The 25,582-nt window shown below is 41.4% G+C and overlaps 1 protein-coding gene across 11 annotated transcripts in view; it reads right to left on the reverse strand.

Annotated features, from left to right (window-relative positions):
- The window catches only part of SSH2 (slingshot protein phosphatase 2), a 302,660-nt gene that overhangs the window by 44,395 nt on the left and 232,683 nt on the right, over positions 1 to 25,582 (reverse strand). For 10 of the 11 annotated variants that reach the window (XM_008010924.3, XM_008010921.3, XM_073004801.1 and 7 more), the window contains 4 exons: positions 16,771 to 16,892; positions 11,891 to 11,959; positions 11,037 to 11,102; positions 5,835 to 6,029 (listed from right to left, as the gene is read on the reverse strand). In XM_008010924.3, the coding sequence (XP_008009115.2) occupies positions 5,835 to 6,029; positions 11,037 to 11,102; positions 11,891 to 11,959; positions 16,771 to 16,892 (452 nt within the window). The other variant, XM_008010930.3, reaches the window with a different exon arrangement.

Consider the following 25,582-nt stretch of genomic DNA (forward strand, 5'->3'; position numbering starts at 1 on the left):
AATACATTCATGTATTTAGATCATGAGGGAGCAAAGATAATTTGGGTGTACTGATTGTAATATTTTTTTTTTTGAGATGGAGTCTCGCTCTGTTGCCCAGGCTGGAGTGCAGTGGCGCAATCTTGGTTCACTGCAAGCTCCGCTTCCTGGGTTCATGCCATTCTGCCTCAGCCTCCTGAGTTGCTTGACTACAGGCACCTGCCACCACGCCCGGCTAATTTTTTGTATTTTTAGTAGAGACAGGGTTTCACCGTGTTAGCCAGGATGGTCTCGATCTCCTGACCTCATGATCTGCCCGTCTTGGCCTCCCGAAGTGCTAGGATTACAGGCGTGAACCACCGTGCCTGGTAGATTGTAATACTTTAATGGAGGACGAGACCCATACTTGTTTCTGTATTCTGGGTATTACTTACTGAGCTAGAATACCCAGCTCAGTAGACCAGTACTATGACCTACCATGGAACTAAGTCTCCTGTGGTTTAAAATGCCACCTTATGCTGATAAGTCAATGTTGTGGTTCTAGAAAATGGGAAAGAAAGAAGAATGATCAGGCCGGGCACGGTGGCTCAAGCCTGTAATCCCAGCACTTTGGGAGGCCGAGGCAGGCGGATCACGAGGTCAGGAGATCGAGACCATCCTGGCTAACACAGTGAAACCCCATCTCTACTAAAAAATACAAAAAACTAGCCGGGTGAGGTGGCGGGCGCCTGTAGTCCCAGCTACTCGGGAGGCTGAGGCAGGAGAATGGCGTAAACCCGGGAGGCGGAGCTTGCAGTGAGCTGAGATCCGGCCACTGCACCCCAGCCTGGGCAACAGAGCGAGACTCCGTCTCAAAAAAAAAAAAAAAAGAAAGAAAGAAAGAAGAATGATCCTGCCTTCTTCAATAAGGCAAATCCTCTCCCAAAATCGGTTGTAGAGATCAACTACTTGGAGCAGGGGTACCCAACGGGTACTGGTCAGTGGCCTGTTAGAAGCGGGCAGCAGAGCAGGAGGTGAGCGGCGGGCAAGCATTACTGCCTGAACTCCACCTCCTGTCAGATCAGCGGCGTTAGATTCTCATAGGAGCGCAAACCCTATTGTGAACTGCACATGTGAGGGATCAAGTTGCATGCTCCTTATGAGAAGCTAACTAATGCCTAATGATCTGAGGTGAAACAGTTTCATCATGAAACCATCCCGGCCCCACTGCTCCCTGTCTGTAGGAAACCGGTCCCTGGTGCCAAAAAGGCTGGGGACTGCTGACTTAAGAGCCCTTCCATCCAGAATGCTTTCCTTTTAATGACAGTTCTCACAATATCTCTGTGAAAACAGTTAACCTTGTTTTACAGGTAGAGGAAACAAACAACTGAAAAGTTAAATGACATGCTGATAACCACGCTGGCGCAGGACAATTAGAACGCTCAGCCTAGCCTAATGCTCTACCTGAAGGATTGTCACTTCCTTGAGTCTTCTGACTCTCTTAAAAATAAAATCACCCTTAGAACTTTAATATGAAATCAAACTAGGTAGCTGCCTCTCCAATTATTAGAAAAGTAGTGGTTCAATGTAACTAGATACTTCTCCTCTAAAGCATTATTTCAGATTATGCAGAATTTGAATGAGGTTGACAGGGAGTACTTTGTTTCATCTCCTCCCCAACTCCCACCACCTACTCAAGAAAGGTATCTGGCTCTGTACCTCCTTATTTGGAGATGAAAATGGACTAAGCCTTCAGGCATCCTGCCTGCCCTTGCTGCCTACAGCCTTATCGCTGGTTGCAAAAATAGCTTTGGTAATCTCCAGAGATGGATGCTCTAACCCCACAACCTTGGGGCTTCCCACCACTTGGGCTCTTAATTTCTCACGAACCCTACAGAATACAGCTAATACCTGAGGTGTTTCTCTTCAATCAGCCAAGGTATTCCTGTCTTAACTAGGATTAAAATTCTTATCCATGCTTTATTTATCCTAGACATAGCTAATGGTAGAAAATAAATGTATAATTTCAGTCTCCCATTAAAAATAAATATTGGGCCAGGTGCAGTGGTTAATGCATGTAATCCCAGCAGTTTGGGAGGCCGAGGTGGGTGAATTGCTTGAGCTTAAGAGTTCGAGACTAGCCCAGGCAATTGGCGAAACCCTATATCTACAAAAAATAAAAATAAAAAATTAGCCAGGCATAGTGACACACAGCTGTAGTTCCACACCTACTTGGGAGGCTGAGGTGGGAGGACTGCTTGAGCCCCAGAGGTGGAAGCTGCAGTGAGCTCTGATTGCACCACTGCACTCCAGCCTGGGTAAGAGAGCAAGACTCTGTCTCAAGGAAAAACAAAAAGGTAAAAGCAAATTTTAGTACCTGTGTTCATGGGTCAGATTCCCTAGTTCCTAAGCAATTTTTCCTTTAATCCTTCACATGTGTTTGAGGCAGAGTGGTTGGGGAGTAGAAAGACCTAGGTTTTAATCCCAGCACTGCTATTGGTGGTGTGACTTCTAACAAGTTCCTTCTCTTCCCTGCACCTGTGTTTCCTTTTCTATAAAATGAGTAGAGCAGGCTGGGTGTGGTGGCTCACACCTGTAATCCCAGCACTTTGGGAGGCTGAGGCAGGTGGATCACCTGAGGTCAGGAGTTCGAGACCAGCCTAGCCAGCACGGTGAAACCCTGTCTCTACTAAAAATACAAAAATTGGCCGGGCATGGTGGTGGGCACCTGTAATCTTAGCTACTTGGGAGGCTAAGCCAGGAGAATTGCTGGAACCCTGGAGGCGGAGGTTGCAGTGAGCTGAGATAGTGCCATTGCACTCCAGCCCAGGCTGAAAACAGTGAGACTCCGTCTTAAAAAAAAAAAAAAAAAAAGAGTAGAGCAATAATACCTGTCTCATGATAGTCTTATGAGAACATGTATGAAATGCTGGCATAACACCAGATGTATATCCCATATATGTATATTCCCTTCTTCCTCCTTTCCTTGGATTTCAAAATATAAATTATTCACAGTAGAGTATTTAAGTCCATTTTGGCACACATTCTCCCTGTATTCTCAGCATCGTTTTATAGGCTTTTCTAGTCAACTTAGGGAGGAGGAGGAATGGAAAAAGCATTATAACACACAAATCTGCTTTTTCCTCCTCAATTTCATTGGAGAAAAATTTGGAAAATATGTAAAAATATAAAGTAAATAAAAACCACTGAAAATCCCTCTACCTAGAGATAATTATTAACACCACTCTGGCCTACAGCTTTCGTGTATTCTTTTTCTGTAAACAGACAGAAATTCTTAAAATATATCTTAAAATTAGGGTTCTTATTGTACATACTAAGAACTAACAGTTAATAAGCCTTTATCATTTGCCAGGGACTGCCTTTATGTTTTTTGCTTAGGGATGTAAAGAGAGTAAGAGTAATTTCCTTCTTCTTGTTTTTTGTTTAGTGTTAAAATCTTCTCTAATAAAATCTTTTTTTTTTTTTTTTTTTTTTTGAGACAGAGTCTCGCTCTGTCGCCCAGGCTGGAGTGCAGTGGTGCGATCTGTGCGATCTTCTCGGGTCAGTGCAACCTCCGCCTCTCAGATTCAAGTGATTCTCCTGCCTCAGCCTCCTAAGTAGCTGGGATTATAGGCGCCTGCCACCATGCCCGGCTAATTTTTGTATTTTCAGTAGAGACGGGGGTTTCATCATGTTGGCCAGGATGGTCTCGAACTCCTGACCTCAGGTGATCCACCTGCATTGGCCTCCCAAAGTGCTGAGATTACAGGTGTGAGCCACTGTGCCCAACTTGTCTCTAATAAAATCTGGAAAAAATGGGAAGAAAAGTTATCTCTCTCTCATGTAAGTCTGGTTTAGAATGTGCATTTTTGAGCTAGATGAGACATCCATTTCTCTGAAACTCATCACCTAGCTGTAAAGCATGAAATCACCAGTAACATTTCCCATAAATCTTTATCAATTACTGTGAGATTCTGAAAAGACCAAGGCTACTGAAAAGAAGGTCCTAGTAGCAATAACACCCTGTGCAAAAAAAGATTCCACTGCTTTTTTGACTGTTCCCTTCATACAATTTTTGGAAAGTTCACCTTTTCTAGTAAAGAACATTTTTTAGGCCAGGTGCAGTGGCCACGCCTGTAATCCCAGCACTTTGGGAGGCTGAGGCAGGTGGAGACCAGCCTGGCCAACATGGAGAAACCCCGTCACTACTAAAAATACATAAAAAATACATAAATTAGACCGTGGTGGCACACGCCTGTAATCCCAGCTACTCGGTAGGCTGAGGCAGGAGAATTGCTTGAACCCGGGAGGCAGAGATTATAGTAAGCCAAGATCATGCCACTGCATTCCAGCCTGGGCGACAGAGTGAGACTTGGTTTCAAAAAATAGAATAAAGTAAATTATTCTGTTAAAAAAAAAAAAACCCAGCCAGGCGCACGGTGGCTCAGCCTGTAATCCCGCCACTTTGGGAGGCCGAGGCAGGTGGATTGCCTGAGCTTGGGAGTTTGAAACCAGCCTGGGCAACATAGCAAAACCTTGTCTCTACTAAAAAGACAAAAAATTAGCTGGGTGTGGTAGTGGGCACCTGTAATCCCAGCTACTCAGGAGGCTAAGGCAGGAGAATTGCTTGAACCCAGGAGGCAGAGGTTGCTGTGAGCAGAGATCATGCCACTGCACTCCAGCCTGGCGATGGAGCAAGACTCTGTCTTAAAAAAAGAAAAAAAAAAAACCCCTCCTCTCCCCCCAAAAAAAAAACCCAGGAACTGTTTTGGCATGACTTTAGGAGTCTAAAGGAGAATCCTGTTTGTAAGGTCAGACAGTAACTAGCTACTCTTCTTTCCCTGCTGTAGAATACCTTGGAAGTGCAGAAAGATCAATTTAGAGCAAAAGAAACATCATGACGAATTTACAAAGCAGGCACTAAGTGTAAAAAAATTTCCAAAATAGCCACAGAAGTTTCAACACATAGACCTAAAAAGGAAATAAACATCAGCTTTACCTTAGGCTGTTATCTAACTCACAGTACACTAGGGAGATTTAATTAAATTGTACTGACAAGGACTTATCAACGGAAAGGTAGAGCAGAATAAGACATTTGAATGATAAAATATTAAAAAATTTTTTTTAAGTTAAAAATTAACAGGCTGGGTGTAGTGGCTCACACCTGTAATCCCAGCATTTTGGTAGGCTGAGGCAGGAGGACTGAGGCCAGGAGTTTAAGACCAGCCTGAGCAACATAGTGAGACCCCATCTCTAAAAAAACAAAAATTTAAAAATTAGCCAGGCGTGGTGGCACATGCCTGTAGTCCTAGGTACTTTGCAGGCTGAAGTGAGAGGATCACTTAAGCCCAGAAGTTTGAGGCTGCAGCGAGCTATGATTGTGCCACTGTACTCCAGCCTGGGTGACAGAGTGAGATCCTGTCTTTTAAAAAAAAAATTAGCTTAACAAGTTAGGCATTAAGTTGACTGGAAACATCTTGTTTTCTTAAGTATTACAAACATGACTTTGAAAGCTTCTTTATATCACCAGTAATGCTTACTAAACTGATTCTTTCAGATAATGCAAACTCAAACTTCAGCCCAACTCCTTTAAACTCAATTTTCAAATTAGTGGAATCTGAATAATGAAATTTTATGGTATTGCAGTTTTTGACTATGGAGACTCCACTGTGCCTTGGGGTGAAGCTTCTCAGGCTTTTGCAGGCAACAGCAAGAATAGGATTCTTCATATGTGGCAGATATGTGGTACTGACAGTGACTAATATTCCTAGGTAAGATTAATTCCCCAAGAGAAAAGATTAGGGAGGAACATGCTTCTTATGACTCCTCAGGATATAATGGAGAGAACTTCCATAATCCTTAGCAAACTGACTTACATGTCGGTGAAGAGAGCTGGAGAGTCGGGCCGGTGGGACTGGACATCTTGCATAGCATTCCATTCATTGACTGAGGATTGATCTGAGTTGATATGGCTCTCATAATAACTCACCCAGGTGAGAAATAGGCTGCCTGGGTAGTAGTTATGCGCTCTGGCGACTTCACAAGCCTTGTGTAAGCTCTGTAGTGCAGACCTGAAAGATATGCTGGGAAATGAGCACCATAGAACTGTGGGGTGCCAAAGGCTAATAACCTGTGTACCTCAAACTCTTCTAATTTTTAAATTCTACAGAATTTGTCCTCTGGAGAATCTACTCCTCTGATTATACCATATTATCTATCCACAGCAAGGGACAAGACATTTGCTGAAAGATATGATGCATCATTAAGGTAGGGAGAAGATGGGGAAGGAGAGCTGACAACTCACCAGTGAAAAATAGGTCCAGGTACCTACGGAGCACATGATCCATGCAGTGACTGCTGTATCATTAGAAAACTAAAGATCTGACTAATTTGCCATATATGGATTTGTTTCCCTCAGCACAGGATGTTACAGCATACATTTTCTGTAATTCTTAAGAGGCTTCACAAAGATCACATAAATGGATGTCCCTAAGCCTTGAGGACATGTCCTTTAATGTTCAGGAAGTACTGATCTAATGATATTTATTATTCCTGCTGCCTTAGTCTCCTAGTCTCTTTAAATCCATGAGCTACTTTCTAAGAACAGATCTGGTTATTCTTTTTTGTTGAGACAGTGACTCACTCTGTCGCCGAGGCTGGAGTGCAGTGGTGTGATCTCTGCTTACTGCAATCTCTACCTCCTGGGTTCAAGTGATTCTCATGCCTCAGCCTCCCGAGTAGTAGCTGGGATTACAGGTGCATGCCACTACACCAGGTTAATTTTTGTATTTTTAGTTGAACAGGTTTTTGCTATGTTGGTCAGGCAGGTCTGGAACTCCTGGACTCAAGACATCCGTCCGTCTTGGCCTCCAAAAATGCCGGGATTACAGGTGTGAGCCACCATGCCTGGCCTAACTCTGGTAATTCTGAGACTAATTAAACCTTCTGGCTCTGTCTGAACTCAGGAACCCAAGAAGAGTAAACAAATTGAAAAGTACATTTTTCATTATATATGTGGGAAAAGCTTAAGCTAGAAATACTACGAAGTAAGTTATATAAGAGCAAGAACCTTTCTACACTTTGTTTACCCAAGTGAGTAAAAGAATACCTAGTTCATAGGTGGAGCTCAATTAGTATTTGTTGAGTGAAATGTCATTAGCTATAAACTAATGTCTCTCTAAGAAAAAAGACATTATGGCCAGGCATGGTGGCTCATGTCTGTAATCCTAGCACTTTGGGAGGCCAAGGTGGGTGGATCACTTGAGGTCAGGAGATCAAGATCAGCCTAACCAACATGGTGAAACCCCGTCTCTACTAAAAATACAAGAATTAGCCAATGAGCAGTGGCACATGCCTGTAGTCCCAGGTACTCGGGAGGCTGAGGTGGGAGAATCGCTTGAACCTGGGAGACGGAGGCTGCAGTGAGCTGAGATGGTGCCACTGCACTCCAGCCTGGATGACAGAGTGAGACTCTGTCTCAAAAAAATATATATATATTTTTGTTTCCCTCGTAACAAAAATGATGCATGTCTACTTTAGAAAATTAGGGACCTCAGAGAAAAGGCAGAAATATCCTGTAATCCTACCACCCTGAAATAACCGCTGTTAAGGTTTTAGTGTAGATTTTCCCAGTCTTTTTGGCTATGCATAGATGTATAATAAACAAAGATATGACCATATTCTCCATACCATCTATAACTTGCTCTTTTCTTTTACAGCCTATCATCAACGTCTTTCCATGTCAAATATTTTTCAACTGGATCATTTTTAATGGTTGCATAATATTTAATGATATAGATGTACCATAATTTACTAATTCCTATTTTTCAATCATTTAAATTGTTTTTCATTTTTTGCTATTATTAGAACACTGACAAACATTCTTATAGCTAAAATCTTTGCACACATCCATGTTTACAAACATGGAGTAAACTCATAGAAGTAGAGTAACTAGGACAAAGATCATGCAACATGATAAGGCATATTGGCAAATCACTCTCCAGAAAGGCTGCTCCAGTTCATTCTCCCACCAATAGTACATCACAGTGTTTGTTCCTTGAATCCCTGTCCACCCTATACAATGTAAATTAAGAAAACAAATTTAAACCAATTTAATAAGGGGAAATGTGTTGGTTCATTTTTATTAGGAAAACACAAATGTTTTCCTTAAAAAAAAGTTGCAAAGTCTTTTAAAAATGCTTTCTATTATTCAAAGTAAGCCAAAGTCTCAAGAGAATAATCTGAGAATTTCAGTTTCATTACACAGATTCAAAGGTAAGAGCCAGCTTAGTGTAACTTACAGAATGCCTAATGCGTGTTTCTTCATCTAGGAAACACATGCTCCAAAAGCATATGCCACAGAGTCTGGTGCAACTGTCCTAAAATATACTCAAGGCCTAGGCACCTCAGATACTCCAGCTGCATCGGAGTGGGAGGCTGCAGTAACTATCTTCCTGTGAAGGAAACACCTGGTCTAAACGTTGCTTTGATCCACACATCATCTATTTTTTTTCTCCTGTGACTTCAACTCACTACTCCCCATAAGGTACATCAAGAAAAGTTTATTCTGCAATAAGAGCTAGGATCAGTTTACTTTTATAGGGATGTCCAATTTTTTGGCTTCCCTGGGCCACATTGGAAGAACTGTCTTGGGCCACACACAGAATACACTAATGATAGCTGATGAGCTAAAAAAAAAAAAAAAATTGCAAAAAAAAATCTCATATTTTAGGAAAGTTTTATGAATTTGGATTAGAATTTTAGGAAAGTTTTATGAATTTGTGTTGGGCTGCATGCAAAGCCGTTCTGGGATGCATGTGGCCTATGGGCCATAGGTTGGACAAGCTTGCTTTAGAACATCAAAGCTTGATTTAAGGTTATTACTTGAATTAAGACTGCTCTGTACTCTTCCCCAAAATATACCTGAAAATGCTGTCATTTATGGTTGTTACTGCTGTTTGGATTTACTTGTTACTTAAGAACAGATAAGTCAATTGTCTTTAACTGAACCTTAGTCAAAGGAGGTCATAAATTTCCTAAGTTTTCCATGAGAAACTTACCTGCAAAATATGTCCTAACTCTAAAAATCTGGTCTAAACACATGACCTGAAACTCTGTCCTATCTCAATCACTGCAGGTAATGATAAGACTTAATTGTTCAGTGCCGCTTTGGACTCCACCCACTTCCATCCTATCAATTCTGTTTTCAGGGGTAGATTATCTCCCCGGGGTCTTTTTCAGGCTCTTTTATTTCTTGTTTTGCTTGCATTCTGTCCATTCCACTCCTCATGGGGACTTCTACTACCTAACAGGCAGCTGAATAAGAAACTGAAATTCAAATCCCTGACTGGGGAATGAATTCTGAATCTTAGTCACATCATTCTCTGGCTATATTAGATAATGTTCTTTTTTCTTTTTTCTTTTTTTTTTTTTTTTGAGACGGAGTCTTGCTCTGTCACCCAGGCTGGAGTGCAGTGGCCCAATCTCAGCTCACTGCAAGCTCCACCTCCTGGGTTTACGCCATCCTCCTGCCTCAGCCTCCCGAGTAGCTGGGACTACAGGCGCCCGCCACCTCGCCTGGCTAGTTTTTTTATTTTTTAGTAGAGACGGGGTTTCACTGTGCTAGCCAGGATGGTCTCGATCTCCTGACCGTGATCCACCTGTCTCGGCCTCCCAAAGTGCTGGGATTACAGGCTTGAACCACCGCGCCCAGCTATTAGATAATTTTCTAGATAATCTAAAATAAGAGAATAAGAGGCGAGGTGCAGTGGCTCACACCTGCAATCCCAGCACTTTGGGAGGCCAAGGCAGGAGGACTGCTTGAGGCCAGGAGTTCAAGACCAGCCTGGGCAACACAGAGAGACCCCCGTCTCCACAAAAAAATTTAAAAAATTAGCCAGGTGTTGTGGCACATGCATGTAGTCATAGCTGCTTAGGAGGCTGAGGTAGGAAGAACACTCGAGCCCAGGAGTTGGAGGCTGCCATAAGCTATGATTGCACCACTGCACTCCAGCCTGGGCAACAGAGGGAGACCTTGTCTCTTTAAAAGAGAGACAGAGAGACAGACAGAGAAATACCTATCCTGTCTAAATGTAAGAAATACTCTCAGGGCAGTTATGTAACCCCTCCAAAGCATGTTTTCTCACCCATAGTAAGGGGCTAATAATATTATTTTGGGGGCTTGGTATGATGATTAAATAAAATCCATGTAAAACATCTGGCATGTAGTAAATAGCCCTGAAATGTCCATATGCCAGCTGATGGTTATTAGCAAGTATAATGTTTTCTCTAGGCTTTATTTGCATTATGCAAATAGCCACCAGCAGTTTACATGGAAATTTATCTATCCATAAAGTAACTCTGTGAATGCTATCCTTGGTTACCTTAAGAAATAGCTAATGCAGGCCAGGCGCAGTGGTTCACACCTGTAATTCCAGCACTTTGGGGGGCCGAGGTGGGCAGATCATGAGGTCAGGAGTTTGAGACCAGCCTGGCCAATATGGTGAAACCCTGTCTCTACTAAAAAATACAAAAAAATTAGCCAGGCGTAGTGGCACGTGCCTGTAGTCCTAGCTACTCGGGAGGCTGAGGCAGGAGAATCACCTGAACCTGGGAGGCAGAGGTGGCAGTGAGCCGAGATTGCGCCATTGCGCTCCAGCCTGGGCAACAGAGTGAGGCTTCGTCTCAAAAAAAAAAAAAAAAAAAAAAAAAAAAAAGAAATAGCTAATGCATAGCACTGTATGTTCTAGATTTGGCTCTTAGTCCACTAAGTAATTAACTTAGTCAATGTGTCCCTAATAAAGCTCAGTATCAACTGGCTTATCTAAACCGTTAAGTCTCTGCCAGAGCCTAAGAATACCACCTCTGAATTCCTCTGAATTTCACTTGTTCACCAATACTCAAGGCCTTCCAGTTGTTAAAAATTTGAATATTGCATTTCTAGGCCATCTTTAACTACTATGGTTACACAAAAGATCATTTAGCATTTTCAAAGCAAATTGTACCATTTCAGACATCTTACAAAATATTGCTCCAATAACATTAAAACACTTTTGTAGAGATAGTAAAAGTCATCTTACCACATTGCCTGCACAGATACAGGTTTGAATATGTGAACTCTGTTATCCGTCGATACACTGAACCCACTAAGGACAAATGAGAACAAGACAAAAATCCACAAATTAGGGTAGGTTATTTCAGTTGTGAGTTTTCACGGATGTATCCCAGGCTAACCACAACTGGCTCCGTAGAGGGAATCATCAGGCATTTCATGTAGAAGTTTTAACTAGAGAATAAGACTTGACAGAAAAGCTTTGACAAATTGTCTTGACTTCATCTACCAAGCAAAATGAAAGGATTCCCATATTGGAGTTAGGGAATTAAATACAGTTTCCCAGCTGTAGCTATGGACAAAATGTTCTGTATATTTCTATTTGGAGGTCTTGTGGGTTCTTAGCAAACCTGACCCTGGTTTTATAAACTGGAGCAAACATCTTGGTCTCTTGGGGACACATTCTAAAAACATTAGGAGGTAGGGTGGGGGTGGGGTCACTGGAAGGAACTGGCATAGCAAAGGGGTTATACTGTAGGCTGACAGCTGGCAGAGGCGGCAAGAGGTTATTTGAAACAGAACATATCATCCTTTGGGAGAGCATTGCAACAGTCCCACATGCTCAGATTAAAGAGCCAACAAACTAGTTCTTCTTTGTCTTGATTCCTACCACAGTCGGCCTAGAAGAACAGAAGTGAGAGACCCTGGCAAGTTGTATTTTTACTCCACTTTACAAAACAGGAGTTTAAAAGGACTCATTGAGCTGCTGACATGAAAGTTCGGTTGGCACACTGGCCCTCCCTTTTAGCTGAATGAATGTGCAGTAAGATGGAGCCCCACCCCTTGGCTTTCTGTAACAGAATAAAAAAGGAAATCTCTTACCCATCACCATCCAAATGAATTAGCGTGTCGCTCCAGAGAGGCAAAACTAAGCCCATGGTACAAGTGCTACTGCAAGACAAGAAATAGTCCACAAGTTACTCCCTGTTACTCTGGGAAGCAGTCTTTTGTTTACTAACTCTTTCAACACCAACGATAAACCCTTAAATTCTAAATTCTGGCATACGTGTTACAGTGAAGAAATTTCTATCATATCACTATTAATCTTATGTATGTCCTCAGGAGCTGTTTTAAAGAGATAGTGAGTCAGTTCCTTAAATATTTAATGAAGAAAACTTGCTGACTCAGCTTCCTACATTGTCATCTTGCAAATGACCACTATCTAAAAAATGCAGATGATTGCTGCTGACTTGCATTTGGCAGGTCTTAGCACAAGGTACAGTGCCCAACTGAACTCCAATGATTTTTTTTTTTTTTTTTTTTTTTTGAGATGCAGTCTCACTTTGTTGCCCAGGCTGGAGTGCAGTAGCGCAGTCTCGGCTCGCTGAAACCTCTGACTCCCGGGTTCAAGCAATTCCCCTACCTCAGCCTCCCCAGTAGCTGGGATTACAGGTGAGCGCCACCACACCCGGCTAATTTTTTGTACTTTTAGTAGAGATGGGGTTTCACCATGTTGGCCAGGCTGTAATCCCAGCACTTTGGGAGGCCGAGGTGGGCGGATCACCTGAGGTCAGGAGTTCAAGATCAGCCTGGCCAACATGGTGAAACCCTGTCTCTACACTAAAAATACAAAAATTAGCTGGGTGCAATGGCAAGCGCCTGTTATCCCAGCTACTCAGGAGGCTGAGGCAGGAGAATCACTTGAACCTGGGAGGCAGAAGTTGCAGTGAGCTGAGACTGCACCATTGTACTCCAGCTCTGGAGACAGAGCAAGACTCTGTCTCAAAAAGAGTGATTCCAGAGCTCAGGAGATTCAAATCAAGACTGAAAGAGCTTATCCACATTGCAACCTGGACCTCAACAACAGAAACACAGCTACCATGCCAGAGTCCAGGAGCAAGACAGCTCTACCACAAGTTTTGTTGAGCAGATGAGATGAGCGCACAAAAAATTTGTTTTGAAAATGGCTTCACAAGATGAAGTCGGGATAGTTTTATGGTAGCTTTTTGCTTTGTATTTAGTGAGTGCTTAGCCAGGTTCTTAGCAACAAGTATAATTTGGAGTATAAATATGATGGGTTGGTAGCCCAGTGACAAATCCAGAAATTAACTATATAAAAAGATATAGACGCTGCAAAAGGGTGTGATCTATAAGCTTGTGACCAGATTTTGGTTAACCTTTGGACAAGTGACATTGATAGACAGGAATCAACATTACATTTTTGGCTTGTATTCAGGCCAGAATGCTTTTTTACATTAAGCAGCAGCTTTTTTACCTGGGTGTGGTGGCTCACGTCTGTAATCCCAGCACTTTGGGAAGCAGAGGCGGGCGGATCACAAGGTCAAGAGATCGAGACCATCCTGGTCAACATGGTGAAACCCCGTCTCTACTAAAAATACAAAAATTAGCTGGGCATGGTGGTGTGTGCCTGTAGTCCCAGCTGCTCGGGAGGCTGAGGCAGGAGAATCGCTTGAACCCGGGAGGCGGAGGTTGCAGTGAGCCGAAATTGCGCCACTGCACTCCAGCTTGGCCACAGAGCGAGACTCTGTCTCAAAAAAAAAAAAAAAAAAAAAAAAAGAAGTAGCTTTTTCACACAACAGGAAGGAAAGGCCTGAATAAGGCACACTTGGTATTTTTATCCAGGTTACCTCAGTCTCTCAAGATTTTTCTCCATTAAAGTATAACTACTTACTTTAGTAAATATTCAACTCATTCAATAACGATTTATTTAGTGCCTACTATGTACCAGACATTTCAAGGTGTTAGGAGTACAAAAAGAAATGGAAAAAAAAAACACAACAAACCACGAAGATCTATTATTTTATAACTTGAAATATATGTTACATTTTAGAAATCAAGATTATGCTGCGTACTAAAAAATTTATTTAAATATAATACTCAAAGAACTTGTAAATGGGCTAAATGAATTGGCTGTGACGTATTATTAAGAACTATTTGTACTTGTCATTATCTGGGTTCCACTTAGGCTTAATACTATTTTGAAGCATTAACATTTTACATTCTCAGATATGAAATGATACAAATTCAAATTCCTTCAACAACAACTGAGACAGAAATGATTTTAGATTACCTGAGCACCTGAGACTTCTTACAGTCCAAGGAACTCATTAAAGTGAGGATGTACGGGAATTTCATAATAGTAAGTTTAGCAAACAGAACGAAAACTAGTTTCTAGTGTTTCATGTCTTCTTTTGTCTTCTATAAACTAAAATTTCCTTTGGCTAGTGACACTGGTCAAATATGAATCAGACAGGGCCACTGGCAAAAGATAGATGTAATTCACCGAGTATAAACTACTGGGTACCTATATTAATATGCATTCTTTCTGGTAAAGTTTAGGACAAAGTGAAAGAGATTAAGATTAGACATGTGCTTGCTGATATTCTGGGTCAGGAGAATCTGCGGTTATTGTCTTCTGTCTCTAGGGGAAGATTCAATTGAAGCTTCGTGAGGTTCCTGTTCCTGTTTTATAGGGTTTTCAAGGAAGGGGGTCAGGGAGAACTGAACAAAGGAAATACTAGCTAGAACAGTGCTGTCCAACTGAACTTTCTGCAAGAATGGAAAATGTTCTATACATGTACTAATATGATAGCCACTAGCACATACGGTTACTGAATACTTGAAATGTGACTAGTTGGAACTGAGGAACTGAAATTTCATTTAATTTTAAGATATTTAAAAAGACACATGCATGCCGTATGCAGTCGCTCATGCCTATAATCCCAGCACTCAGGAAGGCAGAGGCAGGAGCTCAGGAGTTGAGACCAGCCTGGACAACACAGAGAGACCGTGTTCTCCACAAAAAGGAAAAAAGAAAGGAAGGAAGATGAAAGAAGGCAGGCAGGCAGGCAGGCAGGCAGGCAGGAAGGCAGGCAGGCAGGCAAGAAGGAAGGAAGGGGCACATATGGTTAGTGGCTACTATACTGGACAATACAGATTTTGAGAGATTAAAAACCTAAATTAGAGGTCCTAAAATCCTAATGAATGTAAACAAGGTAGGTGCTGTTATGGAAAATGCTTACTGAAAGCTCCGTTGCTTAATCAGAAGTTAAAACCATGCAGGAGAAAGCTTCCTAAATGTGGTTTACAAGCCCGTGTAAATTTAGAGCCTACAATTAAATGCTGTTAAGTGGTATATAAGCTAATAACTTTGGCTTTGGGAATCCCTGTGAACTCCCAAGTTATTTTCAGGTTGACTTCTATATAGGAATAAGGTAAACATTGGTTTGGGAAACTTTCTAGTGATAAAGTGATTTTTTTCCCCTCAACATCAGGACAATTAGAATCATTCCCAGGCTCCTCCTCTCTTTGTGACTAAATTTCCCTAGGCCTAGGTCACACCCCTAGCTACTCCAAAGTTCCATTCTAGTCCTGAACCAGGAAGTCAATGCTTTGAGACATCTGGCAGGATTTCCTGAGGCTTATTATCCAGAGTGTAAAGATCTGCTTAGCAGCCACATTCCACAGTCTTCCGAAGGTTTCTCCAGAAAAAGTGGGAAAAATAAAAAAGGAAAGCAACAAACCTTAACGACACACAAAAAGGACAGGTGTTGTGTGTTATCTTTCATCATAGAATATAAAGTACAGCTAAAGCCAAAGGTACATAAAAAGTTCTGCTTTGAGTTTAAGGAGCCATCCTGTACCGCCCCATGCCCGCCCCCCCACCATCCTTTTTAACTCAATAAAAGGAAAAAGGAGGCATAACATTTGGTAAAAGCAAGGTTTAAGGACATGGATAAACAAAACAGATGGTAGTTTAAGTGGGATCTCTTTGGATCTGGGACCACTGGTATACTACCACAAAGGCTGGGTGCCCTGTAATCACCAAAGTGAATCATTACTGACTACAATAGAGTAGGCCAGGTGCAAGGCTCATGCCTATAATTCCAGAACTTTGGGAAGCCCAAGTGGGAGGATCGCTTAAGCCCAGGAAATCAAGACCAGCCTGGCCAACATAAGGAAATCTCGTCTCCAGAAAAATAAGGAAAAAAAAAAAAAGACCAAATAGCTGGGTATGGTGGTGCATGCCTGTACTTCCAGCTACTTAGGAGGCTGAGGTGGAGGAATTTGAGGCTGTAGTGAGCTGTGACTGTATCACGGCACTTCAGCCTGGACAACAGAGCGAGACATTGTCTCAAAAAAAGAAATAAAAAGGCAGCTTTTTAAATGTAACTTTGAAACCACTTGCTTTATATTGTGACTATCTAAAGATGAGATGAAGGTATGGAATAATGGTAAATTAGAAACTCAGGACCAAAGACATTCACTAAACATTCTTGTTTCTCAAGACTGTGGCTGAGATACTTATGTTCTTTAGTTTTATGTCTTGTACTTTAACAGCAGAACTGCACAAGATATTTTTGTGATAAAAGGCAACTGGGGTCAGGCACGGTGGCTCACACCTGTCATCTCAGCACTTTGGGAGGTTGAGGCGGGTGGAGCACTTGAAGTCAGGAGTTTGAAACTGGCCAACATGGCAAAACTCTGTCTCTACTAAAAATACAAAAATTAATCGGGCATAGTGGTGCACACCTGTAATCCCAGCTACTCGGGAGGCTGAGGTAGGAGAATTGCTTGAACCCAGGAGGCAGAGGTTGCAGTGAACCAAGATTGTGCCACTGCATTCCAGTCTGGGCAACAGAGTGATGACATTCCGTCCCCCTGCCCCCCACCAAAAAAAAAACAACTGGAACAGGTTACTTAAAACACAGTTTTCACATTTTGAAATGGTACCACCATACCTGTCATTAGAGGAGAAATCCATTCCTAGGACGATGCTTTCTTCAGTGTCTTGTCTACCATTAGTTGAAACCACTACCATATAGCGTGTTCGATTCTGGTAAGTACTTTCCAGTCTTACAGCCTGGAAGTTAGCACACAACAGAGATATTATGAAATTTAGAATGTTAATTTCAGATCATTTCAACCCTTTTTCATCAGCATCTTTAGCATACTCAGGCAGGCAGCAGAGTCAGTAGTTAGGAGACATAAATTAAAATCTCAGCTTGTATACTAGCTATAAAACCTTTGGTAAGTTACTAAATTAATTGGAGGGAGATATAATAATACCTATCGTCTGGTTGTTTTAAGAATCTTATAAAATAATACATGTAAAGCACCGTGCTTGGCACACAGTAAATGCTCAATGTTTGTTATTAGCGTAATTTATACTAATTACCACAGTGTGTAATAAAGATTGAAGAGGGAAATGTGAGGTATATGAATGTGAGCATTGGTCTCAGAGATGCAATTCCCACAAACAATTATAATATGGAGCAAACTATTAGCAACATCTAAGGCGAGTATTGACTTTGCTATACTGAATTCCTGCATGTTAATGCACTATAAGATTTTCTTAAGTTTTAATGATAATTAAAGGAGATTGCATTTTCAGAAACTTCTCATTTTTTGTCAAAAGTTTTAATTTATTGCTTAATTAAATTTTAAAAAGACGCTCAGAAAATTTGAATACGGACAGGGTCTTAGATGAAATTAAGGATTTACTGTGAATGTAGTAATGCCATTGTGGTTACTGTGACTTTTTCTTAAGTACTGGGAGTGAAATGACATGGTTTCTGAGTTTTACTTTAAAATGTTCCAACAAAAAAATTTAACACGGAGTGGGGATAGATGAAAGAAGTCAGGCAAAAGGTTGATGGTTATTAAAGCTGAGTAATGGCCAGGCGCGGTGGCTTACGCCTATAATCCCAGCACTTTGGGAGGCCAAGTAGGCAGATCACCTGAGGTCAGGAGTTCAAGACCAGCCTAGCCAACATGGTGAAACCCTGTCTCCTAAAAATACAAAAAAAAAATTAGCTGGGTGTGGTGGCGCATGCCTGTAATCCCAGCTACTCAGGAGGCTGAGGCAGGAGGATCGCTGGAACCCAAGAGGCAGAGGTTGCAGTGAGCTGAGATCACACCACTGCCCTCCAGCCTGGGTGACAGAGTGAGACTCTAGTCCAAAAAAAAAAAAAAAAAAAAATGCTGAGTAATGAGTTTATGAGGATATACTTTCTTTCTTTCTTTCTTTCGTTTTTTTAACAGGTGTGAGTCACCACGCCTGGCTGAGGATGTACTTTCTACTTTAATGTGTTTGGAAATTTTCTTAGTAAGTTCCAAAAGGTATCCTTTTTTTTTTTTTTTTGAGACAGAGTCTTGTTCTGTCAACCAGGCTGGAGTGCAGTGGCTGGACCTCAGCTCACTGCAAGCTCCGCCTCCCGGGTTTACGCCATTCTCCTGCCTCAGCCTCCCGAGTAGCTAGGACTACAGGCACCTGCCACCTCGCCCGGCTAGTTTTTTTTTTGTATTTTTTTTTTAGTAGAGATGGGATTTCACTGTGTTAGCCAGGATGGTCTTGATCTCCTGACCTCGTGGTCTGCCCGTCTTGGCCTCCCAAAGCCAAAAGGTATCTTATAAGCCTTAAAAATAAAACAACTACAGGCAACACATTCAAATAATACACATATATTTATGTATATATTATCAATATTTATGTAAATATTTATTATACATATACAATAACAATGCCAAGTGCTGAGGATTCAATGGTGGAAGAGAGAGACATGATCTATGCCCTCATTGAGTGTATAGTCTAGGCTACTCTTCTTTCATTTGTTAATAATTTTAAAGACAGCTTTTTTTTTCAAGAGATGGAGTCTTGCTCTGTCCCCCATGCTGGAGTGCAGTGGTGTGATCTCGGCTTACTGCAATCTCCGCCTTCCAGGTTCAAGCAATTCTCCTGCCTCAGCCTCCTGGGTAGCTGGGACTACTGGCACATGCTGCCATGCCTGTTTTTTTTTTTTTTTTTGGTATTTTAGTACAGATGAGGTTTCACCATGTTGCCCAGGCTCAGGCAATTCGCCTGCCTCGGCCTCCCAAAGTGCTAGGATTACGGGCGCGAGCCACTGCACCTGGTTTTTTTTTTTTTTTTTGGAGACAGGGTCTCCCTCTGTCACTCAGGTTGGAGTGCAATGGCGCGATCTCGGCTCACTGCAACCTCTGCTTCCTGGGTTTAAGTGATTCTCCTGCCTCAGCCTTCTGAGTAACTGGGATTACAGGCGCACGCCACTGCGCCTAATTTTTGTATTTTTATAGAGACAGGGTTTCATCATGTTGGCCAGATGGCCAGGCTGGTCTCGAACTCCTGCCTCAGGTGGTCCACCCACTTCGGCCTCCCAAAGTGCTGGGATTACAGGCGTGAACCACCCACCTGGCAAAATGACAGATCTTTGAAGCCAGAAAAATGTGCTCTGGAGGCAAATTCTTCTGTGTAAAATAACCCCTCTTCCTTAGAGAAACAATTCTAATCCATCAACTGGCTCATTATATTTGTCAGAAATTTCTATTTGGAATTTTTTTTTCAGTGCTGCTGTTCTTAGAGTCTCCCTCCTCTAAACTCTGTCACTATTCCAAAATGGCCAGGCCAAGGGAAAAAGAGGCATAGTTACACAGCTCAAATGACCCATTTAGCAAGACAGAGGTGAGACTCCCGTGGCTATCTTTTTGTCTCTATTCTGATACTCCTAGGAAAATTTAGGGAAGCATAAACGGCAGATGTGGCTACATTAAATCTTGTTTCTAATAAGAACGGATATAACAAGAATGTAATGCTTACCATTCTGATGCCAAATGCATAAGATAGAGAACTGTACTTCTGACTTCATGTTCCATGAAGTAATTGAGCATTTTAAACCAAATTCACTTATGAGAAGCTAAGAGGAACTAACATTTAAATGGACTAAGATCTAGAAGGCTGGGATCAAGAGTGGGACATTATACACACAGAACAATTAATCAATAGTAAATGTACATGTGGCTGACTGGTAGGCAGTACTGACTCCTTCTCTGATTGTAGAAACACTCTACAACATGTTAATTCATCAGAAATCCTGGTGCAGGTAAACTAGAATTTCTTATAAACAAGATCTCGTATATTATTACATATTTACATTTGGGCCTCCCTTGGCCCAAGCTTCCTGAATGTGTTAGAGGCTCTTTTATTCTCTGTCAAGGCTCCAAGAATTTCTGGCAAGTCTCAAATACAAATGGCCTGGGAACAACTGAACTTTGTTTCTGACAATTTATCTACAACTCCTACACCAACCAGTGGCAACTGATTGGCTAAGTCAAAGCTGATAAAAGGAAAAATATAACTTTCATAAGTATTACCTATAATGCAAGTTACCAGGCCAAGTTAGAAGTAGGCTATAAGAGTTTCTTTGTAAGTGATATTCACTGCAAACATTAGTTGTCTTTTTTTTTTTTTTTTTTTTTGAGATGGAGTTTCACTCTGTTGCCCAGGCTGGAGTACAGTGGTGTGATCTCAGCTCACTGAAACCTCTGCCCCCTGGGTTCAAGCAATTCTCCTGCCTCAGCCTCCCGAGTAAATGGGATTACAGGTGCCTGCCACTGCGCCTGGCTACTTTTTGTATTTTTAGTAGACATGGGGTTTCACCATGTTGGCCAGGATGCTCTTGATCTCTTGACCTTGTGATCCACCCACCTTGGCCTCCCAAAGTGCTGGGATTACAGGCGCAAGCCACTTCGCCCGGCCAGTTGTCTCTTTTTAAAAAGTTTATTTTATAATATCAAAAGCATTTCAAATGTTTGGCTCGCCCTTGCTTACTCAAACTGTAACAGAAGTTCCCAAACCTAATGAGAAGGGCCCCAGCCATTTCATACTGACTTAGGCTTGAATACCATGCATATTTCAGATCCATTCAATTTTCAGCTTCTTTTTTGTTTTTGTGTTTCACTCTGTTACCCAGGCTGGAATGCAATGGGGTGTTCTGCAACCTCTGCCTCCCGGGGTCAAGCAATCCTCCCACCTCAGCCTCCCAAAGAACTGGGACCACAAGTGCCCGCCACCATGCTTGGCTAATTTTTTGTATCTTTGGTAGAGATGAGGTTTCACCATGTTGTCCAGACTGGTCAATTTTAAGCTTCTTAAATGGAAGAATAGCACTTAAGAGTTCCTGGAATTTGATCACAGGCCTCTAGATAGTACCTACAGTATTAATTCAACACCTATCTCCTAATTAGAAGGATGAGATAAAAATCTTTGAAGAAAAAATTCTGAAACGTGAGGGGATAAACCCAAGACTTTATTTAAAGTTACTTTTAGACTGGGCGCAGTGGTTCACGCCTGTAATCTCAAAACTTTGGGAGGCTGAGGCAGGCAGATCGCTTGAGGTCAGGAGCTCGAGATCAGCCTGGCCAACATGGCAAAATCCTCTCTCTACTAAAAATACAAAAAAAATTAGCTAGGTGTGGTGGCGTGTGTCTGTAATCCCAGCTGCTCAGGTGGCTGAGGCAGGAGAATCACTGGATCCCGGGAGGAGGAGGTTGCAGTAGGTTGAGATCACGCCACTCCACTCCAGCCTAGGCAACAGGGTGAGTGAGACTCTCAAAAAAAAAAAAAAAAAAAAAAAAAGTTCCTTTTAAGCTTCAAGATTATAGGTTAATGAATTAAAAATCTATGTGCCACAGCCATAAGGAAAAGTCTAACGCCCATCCTGGTTTGAGGTTTATTTCATATTCCTCCATTGGAGATAAGATTAAGCAAAATGTAATAATTTAATTTATTAACACAATCAAATAAATTTAAAATGGCAATTTTGTTCATAATACCCTAATTTTGAAAATGACAGCATTTCCAATGTTTCTTCAGTCTCCAGAACTTATATTGAAATCAATGACTGGAATAAGACAATTGAGATGCATTTCATTAATCAACTAAAGTTCTCCTTGAAAAGGACACTACTGAAGTACATTTTAATTGTCTGAACAAAACAATATCCTGGATTTTAAAACTTGGCAGCAATAGTAACCGAGCTTATATTTCCAAGAAACTACATTTACTGCCTAAATTTGGAATGCTATTACAAGTTTCAGGTGAATTGAATCCAGCAGTCTTAGGACTGAAGTAGGTCTGAGAAGTCATCCCCTGCCTCTGCTTTATTCCTGAAAAACCCAACCTGTTTTCAAAGCTTATCTATCAAAGAATAATGCTATTCCCTCGGCATCTAATTTAAATCCTTAACCTAATTACAAGCAGTTTACAAACACCACCTGATAAAAGAGCTTCTCTTGGCTTAGAGCGGTGGCTCGCACCTGTAATCCCAGCACTTTGGGAGGCTGAGGCGGGTGGATCACTTGAAGTGAGGAGTTCGAAACTAGCCTGGCCATCACGATGAAACCCGGTCTCTACTAAAATACAAAAATTAGTGGGGCGTTGTGGTATGTGCCTGTAATCCCAGGTACTCAGGAGGCTGAGTCACGAGAATCAGTGGAACCTGGGAGGCAGAGGCTGCAGTGAGCCGAGAACGCACCACTGCACTCCAGCCTGGGTGACAAAGCGAGACTCCATCTCAAAAAAAAAAAAAAGAAAAAAAAAAGAGCTTCTCTCTTCAGCATCATCTAACATCAGGAAATACTCCTCCTCAAGCTTAAACTGTACCTTTGCCTTTAATTTCTTTTCACCGCTGGGCACAGGGGCTCATGCTTATAATCCCAGCACTTTGGGAAGCCGAGGAAGGCAGATCACCTGAGGTTGGGAGTTTGAGACCAGCCTGACCAACATGGAGAAACCCCATCCCTACTAAAAATACAAAAAATTAGCTGGGCGTGGTGGCGCATGCCTGTAATCCCAGCTACTCAGGAGGCTGAGGCAGGAGAATCACTTGAACCTGGGAGGCGGAGGTTGTGGTAAGCCGAGATTGCACCATTGCACTCCAGCCTGGGCAAAAGAGCGAAACTCTGTCTCAAAAAAAATAAACAAACAAACAAAAAAAACAAAAGAATTTCTCTATACCAAGAGTCTTACATGCATGCCCCTGCGTGCATGATGTAAGACTCTTTGTGAAAAGAAATTAATTACCCCCAGTAAACTACATTATAAAGACCCAATATCTAAGACAGACAGTTCATCCAATCCATCAGAGAGAAAGGTTCCAAAAGTATGTAAATATTAAATGCTAGTCAAAAGAATGAAGCAAAATCAATAGCCAAAATTAAAATAGGCTTCACTTGTGACACCAGTAGACTAAAGAACACTGTCTTCAAAAGAAAAAGATTAGAACTTGAGGAAGTCTCTGAATATTTTTTTAAAATCAGTCTGTCTCTATGAAATTCTTAAATATGAATTGTATTCCATGTAGCCATTAAAAACCACAATTTATTTATTGTCATGGAAAGACATCCATGATAAACTATGAAGAAAGTAGGTTACAAAAAGGTATTTCTATTTTTGTCACATTTTTGTAGAAACAAAACAATGCTCTTCCTCTCACTCTTTACACTCTCTCTCTCTCATATATACATATTTTTAAAAAGAGTGGAAGGATGCTTATCCAAATTGCTAACAATGATTTTCTCAGAATGTAGAATACAGAGTGATTTTTACTTTATTTATACCTTTTTGCATTGTTTGACTGGGATAAAGAAACCCCACATAATATATTTATAGCTAGAAAAAATAAACCAATTTCCATTTTAGAAGCAACATATGATGAAAACCAAAATAATAAAACTCCTCATTTTCTTAAATTCTCCTGCAAAGTACTCAAAAAAGACCTCTTTGTACCTTATCAGCACTTCAGCTTTAGTTAAGAACATCAGTTGAAGTTACTTCAAATGTCCTGAGAATTCTTAATTTCTCAGATTATTGTTTTAATTAAATGGTTGATCTTTGGTAATGTGCAAGAGTACTATAAAACCACTTCCTTTATTTTACTAGCTACAGTTTTCCTAAGTACTAAAGTTAATGCTTGATGCCTGTATTTGGAACACAAAGCTTCCCTGGAGGAAAAGATTGGCTTTGTCCTATTTTCAATGCTAAAGCAAAATGTGTGGTTTGGTTGGGTTATTTAAAAAATAAAGGCAAGACTTTTAGTGAGCGCGGTGGCTCATGCCTGTAATCCCAGCACTTTGGGCCAGATGGGGAGATCACCTGAGGTCAGGAGTTTAAGACCAGCCTGGCCAACATGGTGAAAACCCGTCTCTACTAAAAATACAAAAAATTAGCCGGGTATGGTGGCGCATGTCTGTAATCCCAGCTACTCAGGGGGCTGAGACAGGAGAATCACTTGAACCCAGGAGGCAGAGGTTGCAAAGAGCCACGATTGAGCCACTGCACTCCAGCCTGGGCGACAGAGATAGACTCCGTCTCAAAAAAAAAAAAAAAGGCAAGACTTTCAGTTGACTATCAAACTTTTAACCTTCTGCACAAATCTTAAGAGTTTCAGCATTCCAAATTTAACTCAAAACAAAAGCCTTTGGTTTGAGTCTACAAATGCTCCTTTCAGTTAGAGAAGTGCTAATTTGTCCAAAGTCATACAATGCATTGACTCATTTTCTTGAAGATGACTCACTCAATAATCTGAAACATAATGACTATGTGTTTGTAACAATTCAAAACAACTGTAAAATGACTTGTCATGTGAACTTTGAATTCAGAGGCGTAAGTTACATTTTCTGAATTTATTTTATAAATGTAAAGCAACTGAAGATGCATATTTTAGTAAGAAAAGAATTGCCAGCTCTGCCTTCATAACTGCTTCCTTCATGTTCTTCCAAGACTCTATGTAGTTAAAATTATTTTAATATTTAGAGGTTCACACCAAATTCCAGAAGGTTATCAATGAGAAAATGATAAAGTGATGTTACATCTCTTTAAAGCTTTAGCTTTACCAAAACACACAAATTTTGAAAGCTATCAGCAAATATTTATTGGGCATCCAGTATGTGCGTATGTGCAAATGATTGTTGTTATGGGTTTTCAAAGAGGTGTACTCCAAACATGACTCCTGGATCAGCAGCATCAGCAGTATTTCAAAACTGGCTTAAAAATACAAATTATCTCTGCTTCCCCTTTACTAATCAAACTCTGCATGTGCAGTCCAGTAATTAGTGATTTAACAAACCTCTCCAGGTGATTTTGATATATTTTAAAGTTTGAGAATCATTGCTTCAGATGATGATGATGATTATTATTAGAGACACGGGCTTGCACTGTTGCCCGGGTTGAGGGCAGTGGCGTGATCATGGCTCACTGCAGCCTTGACCTGCCAGGCTCAAGCAATACTCCCACCTCAGCCTCCCGAGTAGCTGGCATGCCACTATGCCCAGCTAATTTTTTACTTTTTGTAGAGACAGGGTTTTGCCATGTTGCCTAGGCTGGTCTTGAACTCCTGCCTCGCCTCCCAAAGTGCTGGGATTACAGACATGAGCCACCACACCCCAGTCACTCCAGATTATTAATACTGTAAGAATTGCATCCCCTTGTTCCCTTTTAAATAACAATAATAACATTATGATTATTTTTTGAGACGGAATCTCATTCTGTCATCCAGGTTGGAGTGTAATGGCGCAATCTTGGCTCACTGCAACCACCGCCTCCCGGGTTCAAGTGATTCTCCTGCCTCAGCCTCCTGGGTAGCTACAGGTGTGTGCCACCACGCCTGGCTCATTTTTGTATTTTTAGTAGAGACAGGGTTTTACCATGTTGGCTAGGCTGGTGTCGAACTCTTGACCTCAAATGATCTGCCCACCTCA

Source organism: Chlorocebus sabaeus, chromosome 16 (genome assembly GCF_047675955.1).
Source record: "Chlorocebus sabaeus isolate Y175 chromosome 16, mChlSab1.0.hap1, whole genome shotgun sequence".
Taxonomy (NCBI): Eukaryota; Metazoa; Chordata; class Mammalia; order Primates; family Cercopithecidae; genus Chlorocebus; species Chlorocebus sabaeus.